The sequence below is a fragment of the Anomaloglossus baeobatrachus genome, chromosome 2 (assembly GCF_048569485.1).
Source record: "Anomaloglossus baeobatrachus isolate aAnoBae1 chromosome 2, aAnoBae1.hap1, whole genome shotgun sequence".
NCBI classification, from domain to species: Eukaryota; Metazoa; Chordata; class Amphibia; order Anura; family Aromobatidae; genus Anomaloglossus; species Anomaloglossus baeobatrachus.
Window position 1 is genome coordinate 156,719,275 of NC_134354.1, and position 21,644 is coordinate 156,740,918.

Below are 21,644 nucleotides of genomic sequence, written 5' to 3' on the forward strand. Positions count from 1 at the left end.
TTTCCTCTACACAGACCTACAACCCTGCCACTGTACCCTCCAGCCCTTTGCACACTCAAGCTCATTGTTACTAAGCCATTATACTAGCAAACACTGAGGAAACTTAGTGGCATTCTAAAAGTGGCTGTTGTACTCCATTTGTGCCCCACTGGTGCCAAGCTATTTGCCGCACCACTGCATTGCATACTCAAACTCATTTATACTAAGCCATTATACTAGCAAACACTGAGTAAACTTAGTGGCATCCTAAAAGTGGCTGTTGGACTTCCATTAGTGTCCCACTAGTGCAAATCTATTTGCAACATTACTGCATTGCACACTCAAACTCATTTTTACTAATCCATTATACTAGCAAACAGTGAGGAAACTTAGTGGCATCCTAAAAGTGGCTGTTGGACTTCCATTATTGTCCCACTGGTGCAAAGCTATTTGCGGCAACACTGCATTGCACACTCAAACTCATTGTTACTAAGCCATTATACTAGCAAAAAGTGAGTAAACTTAGTGGCATCCTAAAAGTGGCTGTTGGACTTCCATTAGTGTCCCACTGGTGCAAAGCTATTTGTGGCAACACTGCATTGCACACTCAAACTTATTGTTACTAAGCCATTATACTAGCAAACACTGAGTAAACTTAGTGGCATCCTAAAAGTGGCTGTTGGACTTCCATTAGTGTCCCACTGGTGCAAAGCTATTTGCGGCACCACTGCATTGCACACTCAAACTCATTGTTACTAAGCCATTTTAATAGCAAACTAGGCTGCCAGTTTAAGGGCTGTAGTTGCATTGTCAGGGATAGTTATTGTTGTTTATTCTGCTGTTAATAAAGATAGACCACCGCTGCAATCTACACCACCTCTCAATTTTTACTACCACATTTTAAGTGCACAATCTTGTTGCAATCAAAATGAGTGGCAAAAGGACAGATGCTGGTGGAAAGGGCAACAGGCGTGTTGGAAAAGAAAAAAAAGGGTTTGTCCGTGGGGAAGGTGGCAAAGCTCCATTAACATCTGCTGAAGATAGACCATCTTCCAGTAAAAGTAAGATGTCTACTACTTACCGTGGACAATCCGATGTGCTCCCTTTTTTACGGACACGAACAACTGGTACAAAGGTAGATGATGGCCAAAAAAAGAAAATGCTTGAATGGATCTCAAGTGGTCCAACAAGTGCCCTCTCCACCACCTCAACTACCGCATCCAAAAAACACCAGTCCTCTGAGTTGTCATCCCAATCACACTTGCTTTCTCCCAGCTCTGAAGTCTCCATCCGCCCTGCACAGTATGGTGGAACTGAGATGGCTGAGTCTGCAGAGCTGTTCAGTCACACTATAGCCTGGGAATCAGAAGTCTGCTCCCAAGCTACAGTGAGTACAGACCAGGAAATGGTCTGCAGTGATGCCCAGAACCTTTGTGACTCTGACTCAGGCCGTGAGGACCAAGTTTCTGAGCATAATGTTGACCCTTATTCACAAACTGAAACACCTGCTGTTATAGACAATGAGGAACATACTGATGATGATGAGATGCAGATACCAGATTGGGATGACAACTTCAGTTCAGGAAGAGGCTCGGTCTGAGGGTGAGGGGAGTACAAACACAATGCCTGATGAGGAAGTTCTAGATCCCACCTACTGTAAACCCACAGTCAGGCACTCGAGGAGGTCAACAGAGGCGGTGGATGAGGATGCTACTGACGATGACGTTACCTTGCGCCTTTCTGGACAGAGGTGTAGTACTGGTAGCACATCTACAACTACACCCTCAGCCACCACTCTGCCTCTGACCACTAGTCGGGGGGGCTCAGCAGGTCGCATGCCCTCTAAGCCTTGCCTAGCCTGGACCTTTTTTGACATAGAAAAAGATCGCCCAAATCATGTGATATGTATTATTTGTCATGATTCTGTTAGTAGAGGGCAAAACCTCAGGAGTTTGACAACTTCTTCTATGAATCGTCACATGAATAAATATCATATGTCCTAGTGGAAAACTCACCGTGCTGCAATGCGGCCTAGCAGAGCGAACCATCCACCGCCTGCCCCTTCAAGTGCATCCACGCGCTCTTCATCTTCTAGGACTGTGGGGACAGCTGTCACACCTAGTTTTCCACGCACAACTTCCACCACTGTAACCGCAAGAGGCAGTTTGCTTGGAAGGTCGTCATTTGGTTTGGAAAGGGAAACAACTGCGTGTGTACAGCTCTCTCAGACATCGATAGCATCAACGTTGGATGAAGGCAACATCATGTCTACGCCTGCACTTTCCTCACAAATCTGCATTTTTTCAGGGACACCCTACTCACCACCGTCTACACACAGCAGCCAGATCTCTGTCCCTCAGATGTGGATAAATAAAAGGCCATTTCCTGCGACCCATGACAAAGCTAAGAGGTTGACTTTATCCCTCTGTAAGATCTTGGCTACCGAAATGCTGCCTTTCCGCCTGGTGGACACACAGGATTTTAGAGGCCTTATGTCTGTCGCTGTGCCCCAGTACCAGATGCCCAGTCGCCACTACTTCTCTAAGAAAGGTGTGCCTGCACTACACCAGCATGTCGCACACAACATCACCGCTTCCTTGAGAAACTCTGTGTGTGAACGGGTGCATTTCACCACCAATACTTGGACCAGTAAGCATGGACAGGGACGTTACATGTCGCTGACTGGGCACTGGGTAACTATGGTGATAGATGGTGAAGGGTCTGCTGCACAAGTCTTGCCGTCCCCACGACTTGTGTGCCAATCCTCTGTCTGTCCAAGTTCCGCCACTGCTTCTGCCTCCTCCACCTCGTCTGGGTCCTCCACCTCCACCCCAAGCCTGCCTGGTCAGGCCACCAGCGTTCTAACTGCGCAGAAGGAATCACACACCCCTCATTACTATGCTGGCAGCAGAGCGCAATGGCATCAGGCGGTCTTTAGCTTGAAATGTCTTGGAAATAAGAGTCACACAGCGGCTGAGTTGTGGGCAGCTCTGGAGACTGAGTTTGGTAAATGGTTGTCTACACTCAACCTGCAGCCTGGTAAGGCCGTGTGCGACAATGCTGCAAACCTGGGTGCAGACCTTTGCCTGGGCAAGGTGACACACGTGCCTGGTATGGCTCACGTGTTGAGCCTTGTTGTCCAGCAATTTTTAACACACTATCCCGGCCTAGATGGCCTTCTGAACAGGGCACGAAAACTGTCTGCTCACTTCTGCCGTTCAACCGATCGCCGCTGCTGAGCGACTTGCATCACTCCAGAAGTCTTTCAGCCTGCCGGTTCATCGCCTGAAATGTGATGTGCCGACACGCTGGAATTCAACTCTCCACATGTTACAGCGACTGTGGCAGCACCGTCGAGCCCTGGTGCAATACGTCATGACGTATAGCCTGGACCAACGAGATGCAGAGGTGGGGCAGGTCACCCTGATAGAGTGGTCTCAGATCAAGGACCTATGCACCCTTCTTCACAGTTTCGACATGGCGACGAATATGTTTAGCACTGACAATGCCATTATCAGCATAACAATTCCAGTCATTTACATGCTGGAGCACACGCTAAACACTATTCGGAGTCAGGGGGTGGGACAACAGGAAGGGGAGGAACTACAGGAGGATTCATATGCGCAAGAGACAACAACATCACCAAGGTCCAGACGTTCATCATCATCAACGCGGCAGGCATGGGACCATGGGGGACAGGGATCAACAAGGGCGCATGGTAGCAGGCAAAATGTTGAGGAAGGTGTAGGAGAACATGAAGAAATGGAGGACAAACTGTCCATGGACATGGAAGACTCAGCGGATGAGGGAGACCTTGGTCAAATTTCAGTTGAAAGAGGTTGGGGGGAGATGTCAGAGGAAGAAAGAACGGTTAGCACCTCTATGCCACAAACACAGCGTGGACTTGGTCCGCATGGGTGGCCCAGACACATGAGCGCCTTCTTGCTGCACTACCTCCAACATGACCCTCGTATTGTCAAAATTAGAAGTGATGATGACTACTGGCTTGCCACACTATTAGATCCCCGGTACAAATCTAAATTTTGTGACATAATTCCAGCCATAGAAAGGGAAGCACATATGCAGTAGTATCAGCAAAAGCTGTTACTCGATCTTAGCTCGGCTTTTCTACCATACAACCATGGTGCAGGGAGTGAATCTCCCAGTTGTAACTTGACAAACATGGGACGGTCTCGTCATCTTCAACAGTCTACCCGTACCAACAGCACCGTATCTGGTGCTGGTACCAGCAATTTTATTGAATATTTTCATAATTTTTTTAGATCATCCTTTGCAAGGCCACCAGAGACAACAAGTCTGACACATAGTCAACGGCTGGAGAGGATGATACGGGAGTATCTCAAAATGAACATCGATGCCATGACTTTGCAAAATGAGCCTTGTTCAAATCTTGAAAAATGGCCAGAGCTCTCCACTTACGCCTTGGAGATTTTGTCGTGTCCAGCTGCCAGCGTTGTCTCTGAACGTGTCTTCAGTGCTGCTGGGTGTGTGCTGACAGATAAGCACATGCGTCTGTCCAGTGACAATGTGGACAGACTAATGGATCCAGAAGGAATTTACTACCCCTGTGTCATCCTGGGAAGAGTAAATGCTTGTGGATTTGCAATATTCTTGACGCAAATCTACTTGTGAAGTGTACAACTGGGGCACAAATGCTGCCACTGAAGGGGTGGTGTGGAGACACGGGGCTCAGTGGGTGCTCTCGTCCACTAAAACTCGCCACCTTTAGAAAGACAGCGTGGCTCAGGGCTCATCCCAACTGAACGCCGGCCTCCTTATCCGTGGGCTTAACACTACTAAGACAACACAGGGTGAGGGAACCACAATAATTAGACTTTATTGGATCCCCAAACAATTAACGGCACATAACACATAACCAGCAAAACACAAATGTAACAGGCAACAGAGTCTCACCTTTCTGCTGGCTCACCAGGGATTTAGAATGTCCTTGCCTCAGAGCTTCCCAGGGCCACTTACTCCAATCCAGCAGCACCCCGCTTTCGGCGGGCACCCACCATGACTGGAATAACGCCAGATTTAGGAAGCTGGCTGAGGTCTGCAAAGTCTGTAACAGGTGACTGAACTGTCCCAACCTGAGTGTCCTCCTTAGGTACTCCTGGTACGATGATACAATCCTGGCAGCCGGAGTCGAAATCCCTAGGCTTTGGATATCGTATCCAACCGGAACCGGAGTCCCTAGATGAAGCAATAAGATATCCTGATCCTCTAGTCAGCTCCTAAGAGCTTAGACTGGATCCATCAGCATCCATCAACAACCACTGGTGGCTTAAAGAAATCCCTTTTATAGCCACAGCCTTCCACTTGGATATACTGCGTCCTCATCGATTGGTTGGACAAGATCGCCTCTCCCATTGGAAGAATCTCAAGCTGCATGGACAATATTCATCCAAATGATGTCTACAGAAAGACTGAGGGTATACATGTAGTCTGGAAGTCACCGACTAGACAATGGCTACTAAGGTAATCACATTAGCAATACACAACTACAATACAATAATTACTGGAAGAGTCTGGAGAAACAATACGTCTGGCTTTCAGTGGCCAACACATTTACATGAGTGAACAAGAGTCTTGAAAAAACAATGGCGGACTTATCCCCCGTCTATAAACAATCTATCATCCTGTCTGGCTGAATTTTAAGAAACTTTAACCCATGAGAGTCCATGTCATCACAGGTGGGTGTGTGTGTGGCCCAATTTTTGGAAAAAAGGGAGACTCCGCTTGCAGTAACCCTTGCTTGATGTGTTTTTTAAAAGGAGCCAAGATGAACAAGTCATGGTTCAGCAAATACTTTGCTACCTACCTCGGGGTCATCCTGGGGACGGTTAAGTATGGCGTATTTTTGAATGTGCTTGATGCAAATCTACCTGTGAAGTGTACAACTGGGATACAAGTGCTGCCACTGAAGGGGTGGGTGTGTGTGGCCCAATTTTTGGAAAAAAGGGAGACTCTGCTTGCAGTAACCCTTGCTTGCTGTGTTTTTTAAAAGGAGCCAAGATGAACAAGTCATGGTTCAGCAAATACTTTGCTACCTACCCCTGGGTCATCCTGGGGACGGTTAAGTATGGCGTATTTTTGAATGTGCTTGATGCAAATCTACCTGTGAAGTGTACAACTGGGGCACATGTGCTGCCACTGAAGGGGTGGGAGTGTGTGGCCCAATTTTTGGAAAAAAGGGAGACTCCGCTTGGAGTAACCATTGCTTACATTGTTTTTAAAAATAATCCAAGAGGAACAGAGCTGGGATCAGGAAAGACTTAGCTACCTATCCCGGTGTCATCCTGGAGACGGTTAAGTATGGCATATTTTTGAATGTGCTTGATACAAATCTACCTGTGAAGTGTACAACTGGGGCACAAGTGCTGCCACTGAAGGGGTGGGTGTGTTTTGCCCAATATTTGGAAAAAAAGGGAGACTCTGCTTGGAGTAACCCTTGCTTACATTGTTTTTAAAAATGATCCAAGATGAACAGAGCTGGGGTCAGGAAAGACTTAGCTACCTACCCCGGTGTCATCCTGGGGACGGTTAAGTATGGCGTATTTTTGATTGTGCTTGATGCAAATCAAGCTGTGAAGTGCACAACTGGGGCACAAGTGCTGCCACTGAAGGGGTGGGTGTGTGTGTGGCCCAAATTTTGGAAAAAAGGGAGACTCCGCTTGGAGTAACCCTTGATTAAATTGTTTTTAAAAATGATCCAAGATGAACAGAGCTGGGATCAGGAAAGACTTAGCTACCTATCCCGGTGTCATCCTGGGGACGGTTAAGGATGGCGTATTTTTGAATGTGCTTGATGCAAATCTACCTGTGAAGTTTGCAACTGGGGCACAAGTGCTGCCACTGAAGGGGTGGGTGTGTGTGTGGCCCAATTTTTGGAAAAAAGGGAGACTCCGCTTGGAGTAACCCTTGCTTACATTGTTTTTAAAAATGATCCAAGATGAACAGAGCTGGGATCAGGAAAGACTTAGCTACCTACCCCGGTGTCATCCTGGGGACGGTTAAGTATGGCGTATTTTTGAATGTGCTGTGAGACTGTGACCGGGGTTATCTATGACGGCCGGTATGTCTCTCCCCGGTTGTGCTCACTCCATGATAGGAAGTGAATCCACTATAGGGTTAATGCTGTTTCCCTACAGGCTGAGGGAAGGGTTAAATAGAATCAGGAACAAGGGCAGGTGTGCCGGGTGTGAGGGAGTGAACACAACTCCCTGAGTTTTTCTGCTGGAGAGGCACATGTATTGTGTTATGGACTTTTGTTTTGGACATTAAACCGTGTGCTGTGAACCTTAATGCCTGGATCCCGTGTCTTCTGCTGCGCAGCCGACCACGCTACCTCACATATGGTGGAGAATCGGCGGGCATGACAGCCGGTGAGGTGTAGCATCCATTCCTGGTGACCCAGTAGCACATGTCCTGGATTCGAGCGGCTATACTACAGCCCAAACCCGGCGACGCCATGGAGGACATACTAAAGCATTTGGCTCAGGCTAATGCACAGCAGCAACAAACCAATGCACACCTGCTCCAATCCTTGCAAATGCAGGAAAAAAAATTCCAAGAACAGATGGATCAAGCCAATGCACGTCAGCAGCAAGCCTTGCAATTGCAGGAAAAAAGGCACCAAGAACAGATGGTTCTCCTGGCCAAGTCGATCCGTGCCAGACCGGCAGCAACAACCCCGGGACCGGATGACGACGGCAGCGTCTGGAAAGCGGTGAGACAAGCGTTGCAAAAGATGACCCCGGGTGATGATGTGGAAGCGTTCCTGGCGGTGTTTGAGCGGGTGGCCGAGCGGGAAAAGCTGCCGACCCCGCAGTGGGCTGAGGTATTGTCGCCCTATCTGACGGGGGAACCCCAAAAAGCGTACCTGGACCTCTGTACCGAGGACGCCATTGACTATGTGACCCTGAAAGCCGAAATACTGGCTCGGTTGGGGGTGAATACCTATGTACGGGCTCAGCGGGTAAATCAGTGGTTCTATGAGGAAGCCAAACCCGTACGCTCCCAGGCCTATGACTTGTTGCATCTTGTAAAAAAGTGGTTGCAGCCTGACACTCTGAGCCCGGCGCAAATGGTGGAAAGGGTAGTAGTGGATCGTTTTGTGCGCACTTTACCCGTCACCGTTCAACGGTGGGTCGGACAGGGTGACCCGAGTACCCTGGACCAATTAGTGTCTCTGGTAGAGCGGCATGTGGCTACACAGGACTTGATACGGGACACTGAGACTTTGCGCACCGCCCGTCGGTCCGGCCCCTCCAGGCCTAGGGCCAAGGACCCACCGCTGACAACGGTGCAGGAGTCCCCTACCGTCCCGTCTGAGGCCGTGGCCACCATTCCTGAGGTCCGGAAGGTTCTGTACCCTAAACGACAACCCGTCAAGGGGGTTTCCGTCCCCATTAGATGTTGGCGGTGCCAGCGGGTGGGACATATGGAAGCCCAGTGTCCACTCACCACGGAGCCCATGGATTGTGGGGTTACCCGGCGGGGTTCAATGTATGCTCAGGTGGTGTGTACCGCTGACCGGGTCTCCCCAGAGACGGAGCCCCACTTGTGCCAAATACAGGTGAATGGATGTCCGGTTACAGGATTGTTGGATTCCGGAAGCTTAGTGACCCTTGTGCGATCCACCTTGAGGGCTAAAGTAAAGACCACAGGACGCACCGTGGGGGTGGTTTGCATACATGGGGACCGCCGCGACTATCCCACGGGGATTGTCACCATCACAGCACCTTGCGGGCAGGTGCAACATGAGGTGGGACTTCTTACCACTCTTCCTTATGACGTGATCCTAGGAAGGGATCTGCCCTATTTTTGGACTTTGTGGAGGGGACCCCCTAAGTCCCCTCAGATATCGGTTGATCCGGGACCTGAGCCCTACAATCCTGAATCCGGGACACCTGCCGTAGGGGTCACCATGTTAGGGACAGAGTGTGAACCCGATAGGTCGCCCCTAGAGGTATTGGCAGGAGAGGCTGAGACGGTCGAGCCCATCCCGGAGTTGGAGGCGTCCCCGGATACGTTTGGGACAGCCCAACTCCAGGACCCTACGTTGATACATGCCCGGAATCGGGTGACAGTAGTTGACGGGGTGGCACAGCTGCCCGGTGCCCAGGTAAGGTACCCCCATTTCGCTCTTAAGCAGGATTTACTCTACCGGGTAGATGAAATACGGGGCGTGGGGGTAGAACAGTTGGTGGTGCCCCAGCCGCATCGCCGGCGGGTCCTCGACTTGGCTCATAAACACCTGATGAGTGGCCACCTAGGGGTCAAGAAAACGCAGGAGCGAATATTGCAAAGGTTCTATTGGCCCGGGGTCTTTGGGGAGGTAAAACGGTTCTGCGAAACCTGCCCGGAGTGTCAGCTTACCGCACCCCTGACCCATTTTCGCAGTCCGTTGGTACCGTTACCCATTATAGAAGTCCCGTTTGAACGGATAGGGATGGATCTGGTGGGGCCCCTCGTAAAGTCCGCTCGAGGGCACCAACACATCCTAGTGATCGTTGACTATGCCACCCGGTATCCCGAGGCGATACCTCTCAGACATACTGCAGCAAAGCTTATAGCTCGGGAGTTGTTTGCTGTGTTCTGCCGGGTGGGGTTGCCCAAGGAGATCCTTACGGATCAGGGGACCCCATTCATGTCTAAAGTGACCAAAGAGCTATGTCGGCTACTCCAGATCAAGCAGTTGCGTACGTCTGTGTATCATCCTCAAACGGACGGTTTAGTCGAGCGTTTCAATAAAACCTTGAAAACCATGCTTAGAAGGGTGATTTCAAAAGACGGGAAAGACTGGGATATGATGCTTCCCTATTTGATGTTTGCCATACGAGAGGTGCCACAGGCATCCACGGGGTTTTCGCCTTTTGAATTGTTATACGGGCGACATCCCCGGGGATTGTTGGACCTGGCAAAAGAAACATGGGAACAAGAGCCCACCCCCCATAAAAGTGTGATCGAACACATTTTAGGTATGCAGAACCGCATAAGCGCGGTCATGCCAATTGTGAAGGAGCATTTACAGGAGGCTCAGGCCGCGCAAAGCGGCCGCTACAATAGACAAGCCACCGTGCGGACCTTTAAACCCGGGGATCGGGTGTTGGTATTAATCCCCACGGCGGAGAGTAAATTCCTGGCTCAGTGGCAAGGCCCCTACGAGATAAAGGAAAGAGTCGGGGTGGTTAACTATAAAGTATTGCAGCCCGGTAGGCGGAAACCTGAACAAATATACCATGTCAACCTTTTAAAACCTTGGCAGGAACGGGAAAGCCTGATGGCTTTTTTTTCCCCACCTCCCTCCTCTTCGGGTCGTTCACATCCGGCTCCAGCGACCTCCGGAGAGGACGAACCGGAAGTAAGGATTGGAGAAGCCCTCACCAAGACTCAGAGGCGAGAGGCCAGACGGTTGGTTCAGCAGAACCACGATGTCTTCTCCGAGCTGCCCGGTAGGACCAGTCTGATACGACATGATATTGTCACCGAGCCCCACCTGAAGGTACGCCTGAAGTCATACCGGGTACCGGAGGCTCGACGACAAGCCATATCGGAGGAAGTAAAGACAATGTTACGCCTGGGGGTCATCGAAAAATCCCGGAGTGAATGGGCTAGTCCGATTGTCCTAATACCAAAACCCGATGGCTCCTTAAGGTTCTGCAATGACTTTAGGAGATTGAACGAAATATCCAAGTTCGATCTCTACCCCATGCCCCGGGTGGATGAGCTGATTGATAGGCTGGGACAGGCGCGATACTTCACCACGCTCGACCTGACCAAGGGGTACTGGCAGGTGCCACTAACAGAGTCCGCCAAGGAGAAAACCGCTTTTGTTACGCCGGAGGGTCTCTTCCACTATGTTGTCTTGCCTTTTGGGTTACATGGCGCTCCGGCCACGTTCCAGAGGTTGATGGACTTAGTGCTGGAACCCCACCAGGCATATGCATCGGCGTACCTTGATGACATCATTATTTACAGCTCCGATTGGCAGACCCACTTGGAACAGGTACAAGCGGTGGTGGACGCGCTTCGAACAGCCGGATTGACAGCCAATCCCAAGAAATGTGCGTTGGGACTCACGGAAGCCCGCTACTTGGGCTACGTGATAGGCCAAGGAGTGATTAAGCCCCAAATTAACAAGGTTGAGGCGATCCAGAAGTGGCCTAGACTCCTGACCACGAAGCAGGTTAGGGCCTTCCTGGGTATCGTGGGGTACTACAGGAGGTTTGTAAAGGATTTTGCGGGACTATCAGCCCCCTTGACGGACCTTCTCAAAGGCAAGAAGTCCGTCATGGTGCGCTGGACTCCGCAGGCCGAGGACTCCTTCCGGGCCCTGAAGGAGGTCCTGTGCGGACAGCCCGTTCTGGTCAACCCTGATTTCCGGAAGGAGTTCATTGTACAGACTGACGCCTCGGAGGTCGGCCTGGGGGCAGTGCTGTCTCAGGTGGTTCAGGGGGAGGAACACCCCGTCACCTTCTTGAGTAGGAAGCTCACCCCTCCCGAGCGGAATTATAGCGTAGTGGAGAAGGAGTGCCTGGCGATCAAGTGGACCTTGGAGTCCCTACGCTATTACCTGCTGGGACGGCAGTTTCGCTTGGTGACGGATCACTCTCCACTGGTCTGGATGAGGTCCGCCAAGGAACGGAATGCACGGGTTACCCGGTGGTTCCTTTCTCTGCAGAACTTCCGGTTTACGGTTGAACACCGGGCCGGTAGGTTGCAGGGCAACGCCGATGCCTTGTCCCGCGGCCCGTGTTTGATGGCTGGAGTTCAACCCCGCACGCTTGAACTGAGGGGGGGGTATGTGAGACTGTGACCGGGGTTATCTATGACGGCCGGTATGTCTCTCCCCGGTTGTGCTCACTCCATGATAGGAAGTGAATCCACTATAGGGTTAATGCTGTTTCCCTACAGGCTGAGGGAAGGGTTAAATAGAATCAGGAACAAGGGCAGGTGTGCCGGGTGTGAGGGAGTGAACACAACTCCCTGAGTTTTTCTGCTGGAGAGGCACATGTATTGTGTTATGGACTTTTGTTTTGGACATTAAACCGTGTGCTGTGAACCTTAATGCCTGGATCCCGTGTCTTCTGCTGCGCAGCCGACCACGCTACCTCACAGTGCTTGATGCAAATCTAACTGTGAAGTGTACAAATGGGGCACAAGTGCTGCCACTGAAGGGGTGGGTGTGTGTGTGTGGCCCAATTTTTTGGAAAAAAGGGAGACTCTGCTTGGAGTAACCTTGCGGTGTTTTACATGATTTTAGAAGGGCATGCCATGCCTATATCTGCGTCTCATCCTCTTTTCCTTGTAACGCTGTTTTGTTTTCACATGAGAATTTGTTCTTGTCACTTTCCTATGTGTTTGTGTTGTGTTGTGAGTTATTTGTCACCTTTTGGACACCTTTGAGGGTGTTTTCTAGGTATTTTTATGTGTTTGTGATTGCCTCCCATTGTTTCCTATGCGGTTCGAGCGGTTCACCGAACCGGTTCGCTGAAATGAACTCGAACGAGACCTCCGTTCGGCGAACCGAACCCGAGCCGAACCACGGCCGGTTCGCTCATCTCTAGTCTTGAACTGAGCTTTCAACTAAAGCCTGGCCGGACCTGGGGAACCCAAATTTTCATGGATTTGCATATACCTCATGTAGATCAATGCTATATTCAAATGTGTAACGAAGGTATCTAGTTTCAAGACTTATGGAGGTCCAAAGTGATCAAATATTTTTATTTACCTCGTTGATAGGTGACAAATGATTTTCATGGTCTAACATTTTAAATGGTTGGCATCTTACAGTAAACAACTTTAATGAGCAATGATAGACTAGTATACAAGTTGAAAATCAAAACAAAAGAAGAGATAGGTAGTAATGCTTCAAATGGTTATTTATTGATAGTAAATACTAAACACACAGGTAATGAAAAAGGTCAAAACAGACCAGTATACATAAATGGGCACAAATCGAGGAGACGATGTTAAAAGGCAAAGACAGGCCTGCTATGCATGATGTAAAATAAATGTAAAGGATGCATTTTGTTGAAAATACAATATCATAGATCAAAAAAGTAATATCAATACATCTTCTGAATATGTATTTGTTAATAGTACAAATTCATAAGATAAAAATTGATATCAGTACGTCTGAATGGATACAAATTAACCAGTATAGCAATGGGAAATGGGCTAGTTTTCTTGATGAATCTATTGAACAGGGAAACACCGATTAGGAGCAATAATGAAAGTTATCAGTATTATACCTAAAATCTTTTACCAATGTACTGTAAATGAATTAGATCATCACAATGGGCCATATTGATGCAAATGAATAATGTGTCACTATGCTTAAATAGAACAGATAGCTACACATAAATTGGAGCCATACATATAAATGCTCATCGCATACCGATATAATGAGAAAAGTGCCAGGAAAAGGGTGCAGGCAGGGCGGGAATGGTGAAGAGGAAAGTCTCCCCCAACACAAGACTCCAACGCATGTTTCCCAGGGATGTGATTTCTTGCTTCATCAGGGAGTCAAGTATACAAGTTGATGGTTGACATTTACTGACTTGTTTGCATAGTCTGATGAGTACATATGGAAACAACATGATCATCAGTTCAATGGTTTTGCCCCATGCACATCATGGTATTGGCAGCACATACACCACTTATATGGGGTCTTATGCTGCCTATAATAATTATTTGTATGCTGGTATGCACTATTCACTCACCTGGCTGAGTATTTTGCGTTTGTGTACGGTGACCACCGGCATCATTACATAGGCCAATTGGGAATGAGTGTTTTTACAAAAACTTTCTCATCTATTTTCAGCTCTTATAAACGCACCTTTAGTCTCTCTACAACTGGTGCCTACAGGTTCCTGGAATGTATTTCCAATTCTGGAAATTGTAAAATGTAATTAATTACATTTTTCACTTAATCTAATCTTTTCTTGTTTTTTTTTTAAACAAGATGAAGCAAAGCATATAAGATGTTCTCTTTTTGCTGGTATCTTCCAATTTCCATTGTATATTGAAGAATTACAATTATTTAGCAGTGTCTACCTTAACAAAATTTTACTTTGAATTGTTGAATGTATTAATTTATATATTATTCAGCAAATGAAAAAATGAAAATTTCTAAATTACCTTCAAATTGTGCTGCTGAATTTATGTGATATATTTAGTGAGTGACTTCTCTTGAAATGTACCAAGCTCTAATAAGTGCTGAAAATGATGTCAATGCAGACAAAATTCTATAAATGCACAATTTTATATTTCATCAGGAATGCAAAGCAAAGACCTGGAGGCCCAGTATAATATTGAAAAGGGACACTCTAGTTATCAGGGAAGTAAGAGAAGACGACATAGGGAATTATACCTGTGAACTGAAGTATGGAAGTTTTTTAGTAAGAAGGACGACCGAATTAACAGTCACAGGTAATTGCAATGCCTTTTTTTATTTATATTATGGAAGCTTTATTAATTGTATTTTTTTCTGCAGATTTGTTTCAATATGATTGATTTAAATTGCATTAATAAAAGTATCAAATTAAATAAAAGCTGAGGAAAAACGCGCAAATAGGGTCTTACCAGATATTAAAGGGAGATGTACATAAAATGACACTCACCTAAAGAGGTTGTGTAAGTCACAACCCCTATGCAAGCCTGAGATAACGGTGGCTGCCGCAGCCCCATGTGGGTTAAACTCCAATGCTGGAGAGGAGAAACGGGGTTGATGCCGCTCTGCTGCCGAAGTAATGGACTGTTGATTTAATCAATTCTTCTTTATTTTACAGGTCTACGCTTTTCAGAGGTCAAAGCCTCCTTCATCAGGAGATGGGAAAAATCAATACTGTCTAGACATATATGACAGGACATCTATATATACACATGTGTTAAAAACAAACTGCTGGAAATTTCTGGAAGAAAAAACTGAAGAAAAGAAAGTTAGAAAAAAAATTCTTCCAGAAATTTCCAACGCTTTCTTTTTTTCCTATACAGTCTTTCAGTTTTTGTTAAAACAGTATTATAATGTTTTCTGATATCAAAGCATTTGATGTTTTCTTTGCATACATGAGTTAATACTTTTTTTTCCATCATATCGGTTACCAGCCTGCCTTGTTTGTAGGCGGTTCCTGTATTTGACACATATATATAGATATCCTGTCATATATGTCTATACATTGTTGATTATTTCTTTGTCCTGATGAAGGAGACTTTGACCTTTGAAACGCGTAGACCTGTAAAATAGAAAGGAATTGATTAAATCAACAGCCTATTACTGCGGCAGCAGTGCGGTATCAACCCCGTCTCTCCTCTCCAGCATTGAAATGTATCAGGTTAAAATTCTATATTATATGTCGATATGTTTATGACAGCTTTGTGAAGGATAATTATTGAGGGTTGCACTATGATGTTTTAAAGACATCCCAAAACCTATTTACAGATTATATTTCCTCAATGCTCTGTAGATCCTTCAAAGAACAAAAATATTTAATCATTTCCTTAAAGAGTATCTATAGTTTTAAATTTGACTCCATCTCCCTCTTAAAGTTTACCTGTGACGGTAAGAGATGTGATCAGAATAACAGACAGTATGTGGGAAATGTGGGAGAGGCTTCCAAAATTCCAAAATTATATTGCTGCCTTTACTCTACCGACAACATTCGCTGCTCTCACTTAAACTTTTGAAGGAAGACTTGGTTGTATCTATTTAAAAAATAATCCAATATATTTATTTGCCTAGTTTTCATACTTGGGTTTTTTGGTGTAGATAAGCATAAAAATTATCTTTTTAGTTGTTCTCTACTATTTCAAGATCAAAAGTCTCTTGCCGCCAACAGGTCGCAGTTTAAATTTAGAGCCATGCAGAATGTTACTGTGATTCCACAAATCACCTATGTATTTTATCACTCAAGAGTAAATTAGTTTGGCAAATATTAATAATTGGAATATGATATTATGTAGATTTGATGTTCTCATATTGAAAGTTATGATGATAGTAGATGCACATTCTTGCTGAGAATTTGGATTCTGTGACTATTTTCTGCTTCATTTTTTGCCTATGTTATATAATATGAAGTCTTCAGAATATACAGCAAATACATCTCTTGATTATATTGGCAGACATGATTTCTGAACATACTCCTATCAGCCATAACCACTGACAGGTGAACTGATTATCTGTCGAGGTGTGGATTATATTAGGCAGCAAGAGAACAAGAAATTTATGAAGTCAATATGTTGGAGGTAGAAAAAATGGGCATGCATAAATAACTGATCAACTTCGACAGGGTTGAAAATTGTGATGCCTAGATGTCTGAACTCGTCTGATGGCATGAGGAGGATGTCTATAATATGGGGTGATGATGTGGTTGATTAGTGATTGAGATAGTTGATAGTGATATTTTAATGTTTTGTGCAGAACATCTTTGAGAACACAAGTTGTTTATCTAGGAACTGTACATGACCAAATTATACATCAATGGGTACTGTTGTGGTTAAGAAAAAGGCAGTCAAATATGAATAATCAAGGCTTACTACAACATCTAGAAACAAAACTAAGAAAAACAAAGAAACTTTTTTAAGTCTTTCTGGATTACCCTGACTCACGTCCAAGTATTTATGTTGTTTCAGTTACATATAGTAGTTACATACACTTTGATCAGTGGTCCTTAATAGGGATGATCGAATATCTCAAATATTCGGCTACGCGAATATCCGACAAATAGGTCGCCGTAATGCGAATATTCGATGCTCAATGTAAGTCTATGGGAAGCCCGAATAGTTTCGAATAGTTGTTATTTGGGTTTCCCATAGACTTACATTGCGAATCGAACATTTGCGAATAGTCGAATAGTGGCGACCTATTCGGCAAATATTCGCGAAGCCGAATATTTGAGGTATTCGATCATCCCTAGTCCTTTCCAACCATGAGAGCCACATTCAGCTCTGAGAGGGTTGAGAGTCTCATCCAGCTGCCACTCCCTTCAGAATAGTGACACGCAGAGTCCCCATTGCCCGTATAATGACAGTCAAAGTTATTCCATAGGACAGACATCAAGTCAGTATACCAAAATTCAGAGGTTCTCACCATACTCCAGTTCAGAATTGTTACATTAAGCACTCCACTACACCATTGCATCCAGCTTCTAACACCTCCTCTGATAGGATTATACTATCTCCAGATTACCATACTAAAAGGGAATTTGTCAGCATGTTTTGCTATGGAAGCTGAGGACAACATGTTGTAAGGGTTAAAACAAAGCAACTATGTCTCTCTTATCTATGTGTATGCTATTGTTTATTTAAAATAATGGCTTTATTACCCTGTGATTAACATTGCAGGAGTATAAAAAGCACATGCTCAGGAGTCTGACATGCTACCTACTGTGACTGACACCTTACTGTCAATGTACAATCTATTTTGAGATCATGTGGTGGGTGTGGACAGCTCTCCCAGCTCAGCTTCATGCTTAAAACTCAATTCTTTGGGCTTACCTTCATAAACTATAAAAATAAAATGAATAGCACTGTATCCCATTCTCACAGTACTTCCAATTCAATGTTATAGGGGCTAGAATCTTTGGTGCTCTACCTCTCTTCTGGGATACCATGATAAAGATCAAGAGGTGTGATCAGATAATATAGGCTTTAATTCAGTCCAAGATCAAGGGGCCTGGCAGGTCATACTCCTTTCTCTAGGGCTGAATAGAAGGAGATATTATCAGGGGGCTAACAACTACTAGCAGCCGGAATCAGCCAACACCACAACCGCACCCCTTCATTTTGGGCTGAATAGAAGCAGAGAAGCAAATGTTATTTTGGGGCTGGTGGCTACTAGCAGTTGGGAGCATGCCGTACCCCCTGATCTGTGACGTAACATCACAGTAAGGAGGGTGAGCACTAAGAAGTTTATCCACTGTCATATGAATCACTGTGTGGATAGGAAAAAAAACACTATGGATCTCATCTTTATAGTTTATGAAGGCATGTCCATTAGAATAATTTTATATCTCACCAATGTGCCCCTATAAGAAGGACACTTTTTAAAGGGAATGTCTCATAGGATCAGACTGATAAAAGGCTTGTAGTCTGCAACCTTGGAGACATATTAATATTTAAAAACTGGGTATACAAAATCACCAGCTATTGTTAATCTAGACTAATTGAAAAGTATTTTTAAGTGTTTAAGATGTACTCACACCTCAAAAAAAATCAGTGGTTGTGATATTCACTGATATAAATGCTCCTTAAGTGTTTAATTTTGAAGTAAACCAATGAAAAAACTAAACAAAGTAGAATAAAGACTAGACTACAGGGCATCTGAAGAGCTAGATGAAAAATATAAAATGTAATATAAAAATTATACTGTATGTTTGGAATACACTGTATAAGACTCATATATGTGATAACAGCTAGGGAATAACAATATACCTGCACATAGACTGTCCCTATAAAACTTAAATACTTGAATTGAATCACTTAAAACCACATCGTGATTACTAAAAGTGCACAGGATAGATTGCTAGCCCTCAATTGCTGCACCTATCTGTGCACTGCTTAACAGCGGTGGTTGGCATCCTAAAAATGCGATATGGCGCCCCCACTCCACGACGACTCTCCCTGCTGCCCCTGAAGTCCCTGCCAGAAAAAAAAGGTGCAATGCCTAAGATAAGAGCAACAAACAAATTAGTGTGGCGGGTGGACAGTAGGGAGGAAAAATCAAAAACTTATCTCATTGATGTGAATAGAATGGTAATTTCAAGCCTCAATGTGTTTCCCCCAGAAGTGGGTTTCTCAGGAGGCCAATAGTAAACTACAATGGTGGTTCAGGAGAACCCTTTGTAGCCTAATGGCTGATTCAAAGAGGGGATCCTTTTGATAAATAGCACACTGCAGACCCAAATAGTGCTGGTGTGCAAGGGAAAACACCCTATTCAATGAGATTCATCAAATACATCAAATCAGTGGTTGTGATATTCACTGATATAAATGCTCCTTAAGGCCCGTTTCACATGTCAGTGAAAAACACTGACGTTTTTCACTGGCGTGTAAAACACGCACATGTCCCTCCGTGTGCTGTGAATCATGGCACACGTGGGTTGTCTAAGTGCAATCCGGGCTCCGTTCTCCGTGGCCCGTGATTGCACTTAGAGATTAACTCACCTGTGCCCGCTCCCGCTCTCCATGGTGCTGATCGCTCCCGCGGTGCAGCATCCAGCCGGCGCTGACCCCCGCAGCTGCTGCTTCCGGGTCGGCTGTGTCGTGCATCATGAATATGCGTGACAGTAATGAGCCGGCTCAGAAGCAGCAGGGAGAACAGGCTGCAGAGAGCATCGCTGGAGCCGGGTGAGTGAAAATGCTTTTTATTTTAGAAGCACGTTTTTTTCTGGCACGTGTTTCACGGACCACACCACTGCGTGGTCCGTGGGACATCAGTGATGCCAGAAAAAAATGGACATGTCTCCGTGCGGCAATCACGGACACGCGGGTACGCCGCACGGAGACACGTTCAGTGAAAAATCACTGATGTGTGAGCAGACCCATTCATTATAATGGGTCTGCGTATGTCAGTGATTCTGGTACGTTTAAAAAAAATCACAAACGTACCAGAATCACTGACGTGTGAAAGGGGCCTAAGTGTTTCATTTTAAAGTAAACCAATGAAAAAACTAAACAAAGTAGAATAAAGACTAGACTACAAGGCTTCTGAAGCGCTTGATAAAAAAATATATTTCTTTGTCGCTCCATTGGGAGACCCAGACAATTGGGTGTATAGCTTCTGCCTCTGGAGGCCACACAAAGTATTACACTTTTAAAAAAGTGTAACCCCTCCCCTCTGCCTATACACCCTCCCGTGGATCACGGGCTCCTCAGTTTTATGCTTTGTGTGGAAGGAGGCACACATCCACTCATGCATTCTCATACATAGTTGTATAGACCCCGATGGGGTCCCCGGCATGTTCCCTTCTCACCCCACTATGTCGGCGGTGTTGTTAAGGTTGAGGTACCCATTGCGGGTACAGAGGCTGGAGCCACATGCCGTCTCCTTCACCATCCCTTATGTGGCTCTGGGAGAAGTGGGATCCTAAGCGGTCATCCACGTGCTGGGACCGTGCTCCTTCCGCAGCCCCTGGTGGAACCTGCCGGTTCGGAGCTTCTTCACCCCCAGGGACCGGGCCCTGCAACTTGAAGGTACTCTGTGTCCCCATGTGTGGACTGTACAGGGAGGGAGGTCGCTCCTTCTCCCCGGAAGCCGCGGTAGTTCCGTCCGCAGTTTTTTTCGGCGGACTTCCGCGCCGACCGTGCCTGCTTGTCGGGCACGGCCTTAAATTTAGTCCCCGGCTTCGCCGCGGCCTAGTCGAGCAAAATCCCACCCCCGGGCCTGCCTGTCAGAGGTTGGGGCGGGATTACCGACGTGACGTCGGCTCTGAGGGCTGGAGCATCTTTGCATGTCTCCCCCCACCCTCATTGACCACTTGGGGACTCCAGATTCCCGCTCTTTGCTGGCACCGCCCTCGGCTCCACACCCCCCCTGAGAGCTCCGGCAGCCATTTTTAGCATTCTGCCGGTGGATGCTACTCCACGGCAAAGCTCTGCAGCTCTGGGGGACCCACGACAGGGAATCTGGAGGACACACTCCGCTCGTTAGCGGTTGGTAAGCCACACCGGTCACCCGGTGTTGGTCCCCCTAGGGTGCCGATATATATATAGATATATATATCTGTTCGGAAAGGCTGTATACCCTTTTCCCATATACCCTCAGTGGTCACTCTCCTAGGAGACAACAGCATGTCGTCCACAAGGAGCAAAGCTACTAAGGCACAGACTTTTTTCGCGGCCTGTACCTCTTGTGGGGCTATGTTGCCTGCGGGATCCACCTACCCCCATTGTGATCAATGCTCAACTCCTGCCACGCTTGCTCAGCCGGAGCCTCGGGCACTTGTGGGCCCCTCGGCTCATGTAGATCCCCCGGCTCCCCCTGAGCAGTCTGCAGGGACAGAGTCACCGTCGTTGGCCGCTTTCGCTGCGACACTCTCCCAGTCACTTTCTCAATCCATTGCACAGTCTATGGACAAATGGTCATCTAAGCTCCTTGAGGCTTTGCAGTCCAGACCGGGCCCTTCACAGGCCCCGGCCCCTGTTAGTTTGTCTCCTCCAGGCCCCTGTCGGTCCGCGCCGCAGCGCGCTCCAAGGATAGCCTCTAGGTCCCAGGCAGAGGACTCCTGCCCAGATCGCAGCCCCAGGCCGGCTAAGCGGCCTCGCTGGGACTCTCCCCGGCCTCCTCACGCTGCTCTCGATCCCAGCTTGATGACTCTCAGGAAGATGAGGCGGACGTGGGAACTCAGGGCTCTGACCCTGACTTCACCCTTAACCTTGATGCCCCTGAGGGGGACGCCTTGGTAAATGATCTTATCTCGTCCATCAACCAGGTGCTGGATCTCTCACCCCCACCTCCTCCTGCAGAGGAGCCGGCTTCTCAGCAGGAGAAACACCAATTTCGATTCCCCAATACATTTTTTGATCACTCTAACTTCAGGGACGCTGTCCAGAAGCCCAGAGCGGTCCCGGACAAGCGCTTTGCTAAACGGCACACTGACACGCGTTACCCCTCTTCACCTGAAGTCGTTAAGGGC

The 21,644-nt window shown here is 46.9% G+C and overlaps 1 protein-coding gene across 1 annotated transcript in view; it reads left to right on the forward strand.

Annotated features, from left to right (window-relative positions):
* Positions 1-21,644, forward strand: part of IL1RAPL1 (interleukin 1 receptor accessory protein like 1) — a 2,286,687-nt gene that overhangs the window by 1,388,996 nt on the left and 876,047 nt on the right. Inside the window, exon 5 of the mRNA XM_075335457.1 lies at positions 14,289-14,442. Within this exon, the coding sequence (XP_075191572.1) occupies positions 14,289-14,442 (154 nt within the window). The remainder of the gene's footprint in view (positions 1-14,288; positions 14,443-21,644) is intronic.